Source organism: Oncorhynchus mykiss, chromosome 6, assembly GCF_013265735.2.
Source record: "Oncorhynchus mykiss isolate Arlee chromosome 6, USDA_OmykA_1.1, whole genome shotgun sequence".
NCBI lineage: Eukaryota > Metazoa > Chordata > Actinopteri > Salmoniformes > Salmonidae > Oncorhynchus > Oncorhynchus mykiss.
Window position 1 is genome coordinate 63,002,871 of NC_048570.1, and position 14,509 is coordinate 63,017,379.

The window sequence follows — 14,509 nt, forward strand, 5'->3', positions numbered from 1 at the left end:
CTCCAGTGCGCTTTCACAGCCCAGTGTGTCCTGTTCCACCTCCCCGCACTCGCCCTGAGGTGCGTGTTTTCAGTCCGGTGCCACTCATCAGGCCTCCATTCCGCCTCCACAGTCTAGTACGTCCTGTGCCTCCTCCCCGCACTTGCCCTGAGGTGCGTGTCATCAGCCCGGTGCCACCTGTACCGGTCCCACGCATCAGGCCTCAGTCTGGAGCTTCCGGCGACGGTCCCCAGTCTGGAACCTCCGGCGACGGTCCCTAGTCCGGGGCCTCCGGCGACGTTCCACAGAAGCGGAGGGATCAGTATAGAGAGTGGGGACTGCGTCCCAAACCGGAGACGCCACCGAGGGTAGATGCCCACCTGCACCCTCCCCTATAAGTTCAGGTTTGCGTCCGGGAGTCTGCACATTTTGGGGGGGGGGGGGGGGGGGTGGTACTGTCACGCCCTGACCTTAGATATCCGTGTTTTTCTATGTATTTTGGTTAGGTCAGGGTGTGACTAGGGTGGGTACTCTAGTTTTTGTACATTCTATGTTTTGTATTTCTATGTTGGCCTGATATGGTTCCCAATCAGAGACAGCTGTTTATCGTTGTCTCTGATTGGGGAGCATATTTAGGCAGCCCTTTTTCCCACTTTCTGGTGTGGGATCTTGTCTACATTGAGTTGCCTGAGTGCATACCAGTAGCTATACGTTTAATTTGTTCTTTATTGTTTTGGTGAGTTTCAATTTAATTAAAATGATGTGGAACTCAACGTCTCATCATTATGACAAATGTGACACATGAGGCATTTATAAGTTATATTCTTTAAGCATCATTGAGTATATATTAATTTCAAGTCCAAGTCCCGTAGTACCAGTACCTACTGAACAGTAAAAGTTTTCCTGGGAAATTCCCAGACTTTGAACGATTTCTACAGCAACATTCACTCAGCTTTTCTCCCACGAATTCCTCTTACAGTTCCTGTTGTATCGTAATTGTCGTGTCTTTGGCTATGCCGGATTAAGTGATATGACATGCTATTCTATGAAATCCTTTCTCTGTAATTAATATTACCTGATTGAGCTAATCATGTAATTAACTCGAAAGTCGGGGCTCCAATGAAGAGTGTTTATATAGCTGTTAGCTTCCGAATAAACTCTTAAAGACCTAGTAATATTTTACATCAATAGCAGTCAATATTAGTCAACGCCTTATTTCAGTCTCATCTGAAAGTTGTAAATTCTTGGTTATCTTCACGAACCCTGGCTAACAAGTTGAATCCGCAATACAAAATTGGGTTTATTTATTTACTAAATACCTAACTAATCACACAGAATTACATATACACAGAATGCAGATGTCATAAAGAAAAGGTCCCTAGTGGACGGAGCCGACATGACTGCTGGTTACACAAAGGAAATGGGGTTGGGTTTGAGTGAAAGAGCGGGAAGACTGAGGAACAAAGGGAGAAGCCAAGCTATCGTGAATACAGTATCTTAGGCATACTAAATATACTACCCATTTGGAAAAGGAAAATGTAATAAATATTTACTCTGAGCTGCGCTTCGGTAGGTTGGTCGTAGATTCTGGCCGTGTTGACCAACAGCGATCTTCCTGTCCTCGGAAGAATGTCTCTGGTGGTAAATTGAATACGTTGTAGTATCGTCGTGTGTTAGACTGGATACATCGTCTGTCCTTTCCCACGTATACAGCGGCCGCTGCTAACTCAATGGCTAGGAGACATCACTTCTGTAGTGAATAAGAGTTCAAAGCTCACGCTGAGGTTGGCTTCGTTCTGTAGTTATCTGAATCCTTCTGACATCGGACCGTCGCCCTAATGAACCCGGAACAGAAAGTTATTTGCCCTTTTAACGCAGAGGCTACTCGCGTACTCGGAACCGAAGGTTACCTTTTCATCAAGGGCTTATATAGTGGAGGGAGAGAAGGATGTGTTTCATAGTTTATAACCCATGTCTCTTCACAGGGGCGGGCCACTGATTGAGCAGAGCTCTAACCTTATGAAAACCCAATTCTCTCATTTGGAAGCTAAAATTACATTGAATCTTTTCGCAAATAGTGTCATATTCAAACATTTAAATTCCAAAACAATTCCATGTGAATCTGATAACTAGAATGTGTAGACTTTCCCAGATACAGTTTGTCATCCTGTCATCAGTCATAATGTCTCAGATGACAACCGAACTGACATCATATTCATTAAGTACCAACGCATATATTCAACTGGTTCTATTACCAAAATATGGTTCCTTTCCCAAACTCTCTATGTTTAACAAAGGCTATTCAAGAGTCCTTCAGAAGAGTCAAGAGAGAGAGAGAGGAGAAAGGTATTTATGGGGGGGTCATAAACCTTACCCACAGGCCAACGTCATGACAGTTCCCCCATGTTGGGTTCAATCTTGCGATTAACCTGCATGTTGCAAACCAACATAAAAATGACCGTGGGTTGTCCTGGTTGTGGACCATCGTTGTGGTCCCTATCTGGTGGTCGACCGGGGTAGGGTTTCTGCGAATAAAGAGGTGCACTCCATGGTTGGGCAGCAGATGTCCAGTTGGTGATCGCTGTTGCAGTCCCCCCTCTGGTGGTGACCCGGGTAGGGTGTCTGCAAATGACGAAGTCCGCTCCATGGCTCGGCAGCGGATGTCCGGATTGGGATTGCCGTTCCGGACCCGTCGTCTGGTCGTCCAGAATGGAAGATCTGGGCAGTAACTTAGGCAGATGTTAACAACGCACACACACACATTCATGTTCAAATACACATTCATGTTCACACACACATTCATGTTCATTCATGTTCACACATTCAAATATATCATTACATTTCCTCCCAAACGAGCGACATTGTGGCACTAACTGATGGTTGTATGGGGGAGTTGTTTATGGCTCTATCACTTTGTACGTGCTGAAGAAAATGAAAGCATAAATCAAACAAAATATAGTTATGACACCGTAATCATCTAATTGGACTGTATTCTATCTATGTCCATGGTCTTGTCAGAATGACCCTATCATGGCATTGTCTGATGTCATATCTAGGGATTTCCTAATTTGCGGGGTGTTGCTTAGGGTACTATCCTAAGTTGATAACTATATGATAAGTCTACAGCTGTAAGACACTCGTTTTGGGCAGTCTACAGGGATGACCTATGGACTTCTGAGAAGAGAACTGGTGAGTGCTGTAGCTGTAGAGTTAAAGGCCTCAAAATAAATGTTCAACTTTACTAAGGCTGGTGTTACCCACAGACCAACGTCATGACATACTGCTTGGCTATTTAAGGTCTGTAGGAAGCCAGACCATCTCATACTTCCCTTCTCACAGATAGTTAGTCAGAAAAACAGACAGAGAGACAGGCAGTTAGGTAGACGAGCAGACAGACATGGCCAGGCTGGACGTGACAGAGACCTTCCATCACATCTCATTCCCTGGGCACATTCACACCCAGGACTCCCTGAACTATGCCCTCCACTTCCAGTTTCAGGACAGGGACACTGTCATCGCCACCTACCCCAAATCAGGTGAGACAGGACAGCTCTGTCACACCCCTGCTCGGTGTCACAACACATTAGACATGCTGCAACACTAGCCAACTGCAGGACTTTTCCTTCTGTCACACTTTGCAGTTGAAGCAAACGGTCAGGGTTTTAATAACTGTATATGCACAGACTCCAGTAGGTTATTGTATTGTTACTGTTGATCCACTTCTCTCAGACCATCTGTCTTTATGGAAGTAGTGGTTTAGGCAGGGATTCAATGAAGACAGAGGTATTAGGTATACAGTTCTCTCTCTTTAACTCTTCTTTCTTTCCCTCTGTGATCTCTGGTTAAAGGGACTACCTGGATGCAGGAGATTGTCACTCTTGTGAAAAACAGAGGGGACCCACAACTCTCCAAAACTGTGCCCAACTGGGCACGAGCCCCCTGGCTGGAACAGCATTACAGTGCAAAGGTGCTGGAGGCCACCCAGGGGCACCGAATCCTCACCACTCACCTGCCCTACAACCTGCTGGCTTCTGCACTCCAGGGCTCCAAAGCTAAGGTAGGATGTGGCTATGTTGAAGAGACTATTCTCAAAGCTGTGACATATTTCCTATTTTGTAAAGCAACTCTATGGAAATAATATATTGATAGTGTCACTATCTCCACCCCATCTCTCAGGTTATCTATGTCGCCAGAAACCCCAAAGATGTTGCTGTGTCATATTACCACTTCCATAAAATGGCCAAGTTCCTCCCAGAACCCAATTCATTTGATGAGTTTCTGGATAGTTTCCTGGAGGGATCAGGTTGGTTGACACTAATGATTTGTACCTCGAGCATTTCTGGGATTTAATCCTACTGTTAACAGTCAGATCTAATCCAACATTTACCCTTTTTACAGTGAGTTATGGGTCCTGGTTCGATCATGTGAAAGGCTGGACGAGTCAAGCAGGAGTCTTGGCAAATGTTCTTTATATCTCTTATGAGGAGATGTGGCTGGTAGGATAACTCTTGTCTATCACTGTCTGCTATGTATTGTTGTTGTCATCAATTGCAAACATCCCATTACATTCTCTCTTCGTCATTGCAGTTGAGTCACCCGTAACCATATTGTAGACGTGTCCTTTTAAGCGCATCAGAACACAACACTTGTATTACAGTCTCATGAGTCTCTGAGGTTGTGTAACTACAGAAATAGGCTATCCTTCAGACATTAAAATATTAGTCATAGATTATAAATAGACCTTTGTGAGATGGTGACATTATGAAGTGACATTATGAAATACTACGTGAACATAGCTTTAGGAAAAATAAATGCTTGCGTTGTAGATATTCACTGTTTTTATTTTTATTTTTTTACTTCACCTTTATTTAACCAGGTAGGCCAGTTGAGAACAAGTTCCGACCTGGCCAAGATAAAGCAAAGCAGTGCGACACAAACAGCAACACAGTTACACGTGGAATAAACAAACATACAGTCAATAACACAGTAGAAAAAGTCTATATGCAGTGTGTGCAAATGGTGTGAGGAGGTAAGGCAATAAATAGGCCATAGTAGTGAAGTAATTACAATTTAACACTGGAGTGATAGATGTGCAGATGATGATGTAGAAGTAGAACTACTGGTGTGCAAAAGAGCAAAGTAAATAAAAACAATATGGGGATGAGGTAGGTAGATTGGATGGGCTATTTACAGCTGCAGCGATCGGTAAGCTGCTCAGATAGCTGATGCTTAAAGTTAGTGAGGGCGATATAAGTCTCCAACTTCAGTGATTTCTGCAATTCGTTCCAGTCATTGGCAGCAGAGAACTGGAAGGAAAGGCGGCCAAAGGAGATGTTGGCTTTCGGGATGACCAGTGAGATATACCTGCTGGAGCGCGTGCTACGCGTGGGTGTTGCTATGGTGACCAGTGAGCTGAGATAAGGCGGAGCTTTACCTAGCAAAGACCTATAGATGACCTGGAGCCAATGGGTTTGGCGACGAATATGTAGAGGGCCAGCCGACGAGAGCATACAGGTTGCAGTGGTGGGTGGTATATGGGGCTTTGGTGACAAAACGGATGGCACTGTGATTGACTGCATCCATTTTGCTGTGTAGAGTGTTGGAGGCTATTTTGTAAATGACATCACCGAAGTCGAGGATCGGTAGAATAGTCAGTTTTACGATTGTATGTTTGGCAGCATGAGTGAAGAAGATTTTGTTGCGAAATAGGAAGCCGACTCTAGATTTAATTTTGGAATGTAGATGTTTAATATGAGTCTGGAAGGAGAGTTTACAGTCTAGCCAGAAACCTAGGTATTTGTAGTTGTCCAGATATTCTAAGTCAGAACCGTCCAGAGTAATGGTGCTAGTCGGACGGCGGGTGTGGACATTTAGTTTTACTAGTGATTTAACAGCAGTTGGAGGCCACGGAAGGAGTGTTGTATGGCATTGAAGCTTGTTTGGAGGTTTGTTAACACAGTGTCCAAAGAAGGGCACGATGTATACAGAATGGGGTCGTCTGCGTAGAGGTGGATCAGGGAATCACCTGCAGCAAGAGCGACATTGTTGATATATACAGAGAAAAGAGTCGGCCCGAGAATTGAACCCAGTGGTACCCCCATACAGACTGACGGGGGTCTGGACAACAGGCCCTCAGTTTGACACACTGAACTCTATCTGAGAAGTAGTTGGTGAACCAGGTGAGGCAGTCATTTGAGAAACCAAGGCTGTTGAGTCTGCCGATAAGAATACAGTGATTGACAGAGTCAAAAGCCTTGGCCAGGTCGATGAAGACAGCTGCACAGTACTGTCTTTTATCGATGGCGGTTATGATATTGTTTAGTACCTTGAGCGTGGCTGAGGTGCACCCGTGACCAGCTCGGAAACCGGATTGCACAGTGGAGAAGGTACGGTGGAATTCGAAATGGTCAGTGATCTGTTTGTTAACTTGGCTTTCAAAGACTTTAGAAAGGCAGGCCAGGATGGATATAGGTCTATAACAGTTTGGGTCTAGAGTGTCATCCCCTTTGAAGAGGGGGATGACCGTGGCAGCTTTCCAATCTTTAGGGATCTCGGACGATACGAAAGAGGTTTAATAGACTGGTAATAGGGGTTGCAACAATGGCGGCGGATAATTTTAGAAAGAGAGGATCCAGATTGTCTAGCCTGGCTGATTTGTACCGGTCCAGGTTTTGCAGCTCTTTCAGAACATCTGCTATCTGGATTTGGGTGAAGGAGAAATTGCGGAGGTTTGGGCAAGTAGCTGCGGGGGGTGCGGAGCTGTTGGCTGGGGCTGGGGTAGCCAGGAGGAAAGCATGGCCAGCCGTAGAGAAATCCTTCTTGAAATGCTCGATTATCGTGGGTTTATCAGTGGTGACAGTGTTTCCTAGCAAATTTCTGTTTGAAAAAGCTAGCCTTTGCTTTCCTAACTGACTGCATGTATTGGCTCCTGACTTCCCTGAAAAGTTGCCTATCGCGGGGACTATTCGATGATAGTGCAGTCCACCACAATATGTTTTTGTGCTGGTCAAGAGCAGTCAAGTCTGAAGTGAACCAAGGACTGTATCTGTTCTTATTTTTTTTTTTAAAGGGGCATGCTTATTTAAGATGGTGAGGAAATTACTTTTAAAGAACGACCAGGCATCCTCGACTGTCGGGATGAGGTCAATATCCTTCCAGGATACCCAGGCCAGGTCAATTAGAAAGGCCTGCTAGCAGAAGTGTTTTAGGGAGCGTTTCACAGTGATGAGGGGTGGTCGTTTGACTGCGGACGCAGGCAATGAGGCAGTGATCGCTGAGATCCTGATTGAAAACAGCAGAGGTATATTTGGAGTGCAAGTTGGTCAGGATAATATCTATGAGGGTGCCCATATTTACGGATTTGGGGTTGTACCTGGTGGGTTCCTTGATAATTTGTTAGATTGAGGGCATCTAGCTTAGATTGTAGGACTGCCCGGAGTGTTAAGCATATCCCAAATTAGGTCACCTAACAGAACTAACTCTGAAGATAGATGGGGGGCAATCAATTCACATATGGTGTCCAGGGCACAGCTGGGAGCTGAGGGTGGTCTATAACAGGCAGCAACAGTGAGATTCTTATTGCTGGAAAAATTGTTAAAAATTAGAAGCTCAAACTGTTTGGGCATAGACATGGAAAGTATGACATAACTTTGCAGGCTATCTCTGCAGTAGATTACAACTCCTCCCCCTTTGGCAGTTCTATCTTGACGGAAAATTTAGTAGTTGGGGATGGAAATCTCAGAATTGTTGGTGGCCTTCCTAAGCCAGGATTCAGACACGGAAAGGACATCAGGGTTGGCCGAGTGTGCTAAAGTAGTGAGTAAAACAAACTTAGGGGGAGGCTTCTGATGTTGACATGCTTGAAACAAAGGCTTTTGCGGTTACTGAAGTCAACAAATGAGAGCGCCTGGGGACACGCAGAGCTCGGGTTAACCTCCACCACCCGAGGAACAAAGGAGGATTAGGATACGGCTAAAGGCTATCAAAACTGGTCGTCTAGTGCGTTGGGGACAGAGAATAAAACAGAGAATAAAACATAAAGCGAGGCATAAAGCAATCACAGGTGTTGATTGGGAGAGCTAGCAAAGACGACAACGGGTAAGACAACAACAGCTAATCAGCTAAGACAACAACAACAGGTAAAAAGGCGATGAATGTGTAGAGAGGGTCAGTTAACTAGACACAGGTCCTGAGTTCGAGGCTGGGGCTGACAGATAAAGAAAATGGAGTACTGTGATTAATGAACAGTCCAGCAGGCATCAGCTAAGTTATCATAGGGTTCAGTTAACAGCAATTGATGAAATATGGAAGCCGCTAGGTAGTCGTTACTAAGGCTAGGAAGCGGCAGAAATAAAAAATAATAATAAATAAAGTTAGCAGGCCAGGGCTAATAGAAGCGTCTCCTCCGACGTCCGGCAAAGGTCAGTTGGGGGCACAGCGGATGGAATTATGTCGGCAGACCAGTCATGATGGAACGGCGGGGCACCATGTTGACAAAGGGTCCAGGCCAGTTGGCAAATATGTATTGTCACTGGAGTAACTTTGTTTGCTAGCTGGGAGATGCGCCTAGCTCTTATGTAACTGATGCTAGCTTCGGGACAAGGTTGTTAGCCACTATAGCCACTCGGTAGCAGCTCTATAGCAGCGATGATCCGAAGGTCGAGAGCTAATGGCTGGAATCCGGTAGTGTAGTGAATTCTAGTCGTGTTAGTGAAGAGTCCGGGAGGCATCAGCTGTGTGGCCAAGTAATCATAGGGTCCACTGAGCAGGCCGGGAGATGGGCCTGGCTCAAGGCTAGCTTCGGGACTGGGCCACTCGGTGGCAGCTAGCTAGCTGCGATGATCTGGAGTAATGATCCAGAGCTTACGGCAGGAATCCGGCATTGTCGTGGAGGAAAAAAACAGTCCGATTTGCTCAGGGTTGATAACGCGCTGTGCAGGCTGGAAAGTAATTATCAAGGCTAAAAGAGTCTGGTGTCTGTGCTAAAGGTAAAGGCCGCTTGCAGTAGCTAACAATGACTAAATAGCTAATTAGCTGGTTAGCTGCTGATTGAGGTTTGGCTATAAGGTTTAAAAAATAGCGAATCTGTATCACATTGGGTGAGGCGGGTTGCCGGAAGATACATTTAATTTTAAAAATCGATAAAGATAATGAACATATTTTGAAATATATACAAAAAAGACGAAAAATAAAATATGTACACGGGAGAACGACAAACAACGTCTGCACTGCTACGCCATCGTGGAGTTGCACTAACCAACTGTATCCAACCTAATGAGCGTTTGGTCTTAGTTTGCCACAAATGTTGTTGATAGACTAGACATAGATGATCAATTCAGCCTTTTGTGAAAACCACCCTCTTTGTCCACATCTATAATAAGAGCATTGACTTTCCTCAGGACCTGCAAGGCTCGATGGAGAGGATCAGCTCTTTCCTGCAGTGCCCCCTGGTGGGCGAGGAGTTAACCAACTCCCTGAGACACTGCAGCTTCAGCAGCATGAGCGATAACGCCATGGTGAACTACACTCAGATCCCAAAGGAGATCATGGACCACAGCAAAGGCAAATTCATGAGGAAAGGTGAGGCTCCCTGCTCAACAGGAGTTACATCCTGACTAGAGTTGTGTGTCAGTCAGTGTCAGAAGGATAGAACAGTACCATAGACCTCCCTGCACTCACAGTATGGTTAGAAGTGTGTAGTAAGGATGATCCTGAATGTCACTAAGTTTGTTTATGAAATTATGTATGTGTATAGCTGATAAGCACGTCCTTTAAGAAAATGCACTGCAAGGTCAAATGGTGCCCCATGGATTGATGATGAGCTGAGAAATGTAATGATTCAACATTGTGATGCCAAAAAAGTAGCAGATAAATCTGGTACTTTGTTTGATAAGCAAAGTTAATGTAAATTAAGAAATGTAGTGACCAGGCTAAACAAAGGAAACAAGAAGGGATTCTATCAGCACAACATTGATGAAGGGTGATGGGAAAAAGCTGTGGAGAACGTTGAACACTATTATGGGTAGGAATTCAAACATGTCTGCCTCTTTGTGAATCAGAGGGTATATTTATTACAAAACCACATGACATCGCAAACTACTTTAATTAATATTTTACTGCAAAGTGGACAAGTTGAGGAATGCTATGATTCCAACTGATGGCTCCATGTCATATACCCTTGTAAAGATTGTATCATGAAGGAGAGGCAATGCGGGTTCAAATTTCATCAAGTAGAAAGGCAAGAGGTAGAAAAGATGCTGTTGTCTCTTTTGGATGACAGGTCACCTGGTACAGATAAGATCTCTCGTATTTTAATAAGTGCTTGATGTATTGGGTGTTCCCAGAAGTCTGGAAAGAGTCAAAGGTTATTCCACTACCTAAGGATAAAAAATCTGCATTCACTGGTCCTAAAAGTCGTCCTATAAACTTGCTGTCTGTGTTAAGTAAATTATTGCAAAAAATTGTATCTGTACAAATCAAGGATTATTTCTCATTATTTCTCATCATCTGATAACGGGTTTCCAGCATGCATACAAAGGGCATTCTACGAGTACGGCCTTAGCACAAATGACAGATTGGTTAAAGAGTATAGGTGATAGGAAGTTAGTTGGGCAGTGTTGCTGGATTTCAGTGCTGCTTTGAAGTAATTGATCATGAACTGTTACTAGGAAAACTCAAATGTTATGGTTTTAAGGAGCTATCTATCCAGGAGAATGAAAACGTGTTCTTTAATGGTAGCTTTTCAAATAGTAAAGTATACATTGTGGTGTTCCTTAAGGAAGCTGCCTAGGCCACTGCTCTACTCTATCTTTACTAATGATTTACCTTCAGTAATGAACAAAGCAAGAGTGATCATGTATGTTGATGACTCTACAATGTGTATTGCAGCATCAGAATGTAATGAGCTAACAGATGTACTGAGCGGTGAACTAAGAATGGTGTCTGAGTGGGTTGACATGAACAAATTGGTGTTGAACATTTCTAAATCTAAATGTATTGTATTTGGTTCAAGATATATGCTTGTTGATGACCCCCAATGAATTTGTCGATGAATAGAATACATGTAGAGCAAGTGAAAAAAACAAAACTACTAGGCGTGATGTTGGGCACAGCTTTATCTTGGTCAGAACACATAGATAATATTGTTATTAAGATGGTAAGGGAATTTCTGTTACAGAAAATGTTCAGAGTATGTAACATCTAGTGCTCTGAATCAGGTCATCAATCCCTGGTCCTATCACACTTAGAGTAATGTCCAGTTGTATGGTCAATCCCTGGTCCTATCACACTTAGAGTAATGTCCAGTTGTATGGTCAATTCCTGGTCCTATCACACTTAGAGTAATGTCCAGTTATATGGTCAATCCCTGGTCCTATCACACTTAGAGTAATGTCCAGTTGTATGGTCCCCTGCAGCAAAGAAAGGATATAAAACAGTTCCAAATGGCTCAAACAGGGTTGCCAGATTCTCTTCATTGCTCTAACCGAATGAATATTATTAAAATGCATCAGAATCTCTCATGGCTTCACGTTAAAAACAAATTACTATCTAGTCTTCTGATTTCTTTAGGAATGTTATATTAAAAAATTTAAAAACACAGTACTTTTCTGTCATATTAGTACATACTAGCAACACACACAACCACCAAACAAGACAGACAAATTCAGCGCAGCTAAAAACAAATCAACCCAAGGACAAATCGCGTTAAATCTACAGTTTTATATAGAGCTATAGCTGAATGAAACTTTTACCAATCCATATTTCTCAGGCAAAAAGTAAATCCACCTTCAAGAAAAAAAATGAAAGAACATCTAATGCGATAGTCCATATGACTGGACAGCAAATAGAAAGTATCAACTGAATGTTAAATGTGTTTCCTGTCAGGTATTTTAATTATCTGTATTGTCTACTTGTTGAATGTTTGAAGTCTTGATTGTGGTTGTTTGTAATGTCTTGTTAATTGGTGTTGGACCCCAGGAAAGATTAGCTAGCGTTATGGCGTTAGCTAATGGGAATCCTAATACAAATTACAGTGCTGTGGAGAGATTGGCCATAATAATGGAGGCCTTGTTCTGTTTACAGGTATAATCGGTGACTGGAGAAACACTTTCACAGAGGAGCAGATTGGTATTTTCGACAACCGTCTACAGCTACCAGATGAAAGACTGTCCCTTGACCTTCATGTGGGAGTGTCCTCCTGAGGCCTGTGGGGAAGGAGGAGGAGGACAGGCCTCTGGGGTATCAGGATAGGGCCCTTATCCTCCATGACGCCGGAGACTGATGGATACGCTTCATACAAGTCCTGGATTCTCTCACTGATGTTCTGTGTTTTTGTGAATGTACATATAATGTACACAACACAATATAGTAAAACTATATAATGAAATTGATATGTTAATATAACAAAAAATATTTGTGTGTGACCTATTGTTGTTGTAGTTGGGTTTTTCCACCTCTATAAAAAATCTAAATGTTACAGTTAACTGAATGAGAGTGAGTTTCTCCTCCATCTTGGCTTGTGCTGCAATAGCTAGATGAAGGGACACGAGGGGGACATTTAACTCCCTGACATTGACACATTGGAAAACCTCCCAGTTTGTGGCAGTGCATCAAGCAGAAGGGATGATATATTAACTCCAGAAAGGCTGACGTGTACATAAAAAGCTGCTGTTACATCAGTCACATAGCTTGACTCCGAACAACCTGTCAGCTCATGGGAACATGAGGAGGAAGTATGCGAACACATTAACAAAAGGTCACAATCCTCCCGATCACAGTTTATATCAATGAGTGGCAGTGTGTCAAGCTGATCCAATGAGTGGCAGTGTGTCAAGCTGATCAATGAGTGTCCCCTCAGTACTAATGACATCAATCTTCATCTGTTGCTCTCAAGACTCCGGCTGCTTGATTAGTACTTACACGGCAAGACAAGTGGTGCTTCAGAGAGTACATACCTGGCAGGAATGTGATTATCAGGGGAAGGGGCCAGAGCTAGAGCACTGCACCTGGCCACCCAGTGGGTGGCACATGGTTGTGTTGCCAGACTGACTTCACTGTGGAGACTGACTTCACTGTGGAGACCTGCTGCCGCCCTCATACACCATCCAAATATAACTCTGAATCTATAGTTCAGAATAGATGGGTCCTTGGATGTATATACACTAGATGTGGACACCTGCCGCAAACATTTCATTCCAAAATCATGGGCATTAATGTTGAGTTAGTCCCCCTTTGCTGTTATAAACAGCTCCACTCTTCTGGGAAGGCTTTCCACTAGATATTGGAACATTGCTGCGGGGACTTGCATCCATTCAGCCACAAGAGCATTAGTGAGGTCAGGCACTGATGTTGGGCGATTAAGCCTGGCTCGCAGTCGGTGTTTGATGGGGTTAAGGTCAGGGCTCTGTGCAGGCCAGTCAAGTTCTTCCAACCTGATCTCGACAAACCATTTCTGTATGGACCTCACTTTGTGAACCGGAGCATTGTCATGCAGAAACAGGAAAGGGCCTTCCCCAAATCTGCTGCCACAAAGTTGCAAGCACAGAATCATCTAGAAAAACATTCTATGCGTTAGCGTTAAGATTTCCCTTCACTAGAACTAAGGGGCCTAGCCCGAACCATGAAAAACAGTCCCAGACCATTATTCCTCCTCCACCAAACTTTACAGTTGACACTGCATTGGGGCAGGTAGCGTTCTCCTGGAATCCGCCAAATCCAGATTCGTCTGTCAGACTGCCAGATGGGGGAGCGGGATTCAGTTCTCCAGAGAACATGTTTCCACTGCTCCAGAGTCCATGGTGATCTTAGGCTTGTGTGTGGCTGCTTGGCCATGGAAACCCATTTCATGAAGCTCCCGACAAACCGTTATTGTGCTGAAGTTGCTTCCAGAGGCAGTTTGGAACTCGGTAGAGAGTATTACAACCGAGGACAGACGATTTTTACGCGCTATACGATTCCGCACTCGGTGGTCCCATCTGTGAGCTTGTGTGGCCTACCACTTCACGGCTGAGCCGTTGTTGCTCCCACTTCACAATAACAGCACTTACAGTTGACAGGGGAAGGTCCTAGCTGTTGGAAAGGTGGCATCCTACGACAGTGCCACGTTGAAAGTCACTGAGCTTTTCATTAAAGCCATTCTGCTGTCAGTGTTTGTCTATGGAGATTGCATGGATGTGTGCTCCATTTATACACCTGTCAGCAACGGGTGTAGCTGAAATATCCGAATCCATCAACTCGAAGGGTGTCCCCATACTTTTGTATATATATTGTATGTTGAATTTTCATTTACATAGATATATCTATAATGTTTTGGATAAATGAATGTAAAGACATTTAGCTATTCTTAATCTAAACACTACTCATATTTCAAATGACACCAAGACTGACTTTATAGCATCTACAGACTCATCATTGTTGTGTCACAAATTTACAAATTTTAATCAATTATTTCTCATGAATAATTTTGGATTTAGACTTCAAAAGGTATTCAAAAACCTCCTTCCCCAAAGGGCCTTCATATGGTTCTATTTCA

General features: G+C 43.7%; 1 protein-coding gene across 1 annotated transcript; it reads left to right on the forward strand.

The window, feature by feature from the left end:
- Positions 1–2,801: 2,801 nt before the first annotated feature.
- Positions 2,802–12,667, forward strand: LOC110526311 (sulfotransferase 2B1). Its single transcript, XM_021607149.2, is given in 7 exon segments — positions 2,802–3,515; positions 3,828–4,036; positions 4,156–4,282; positions 4,378–4,475; positions 9,378–9,558; positions 12,061–12,116; positions 12,118–12,667. Coding segments are annotated over 7 exon segments (921 nt in total). The 5' UTR covers positions 2,802–3,376; the 3' UTR covers positions 12,229–12,667.
- Positions 12,668–14,509: the final 1,842 nt, after the last annotated feature.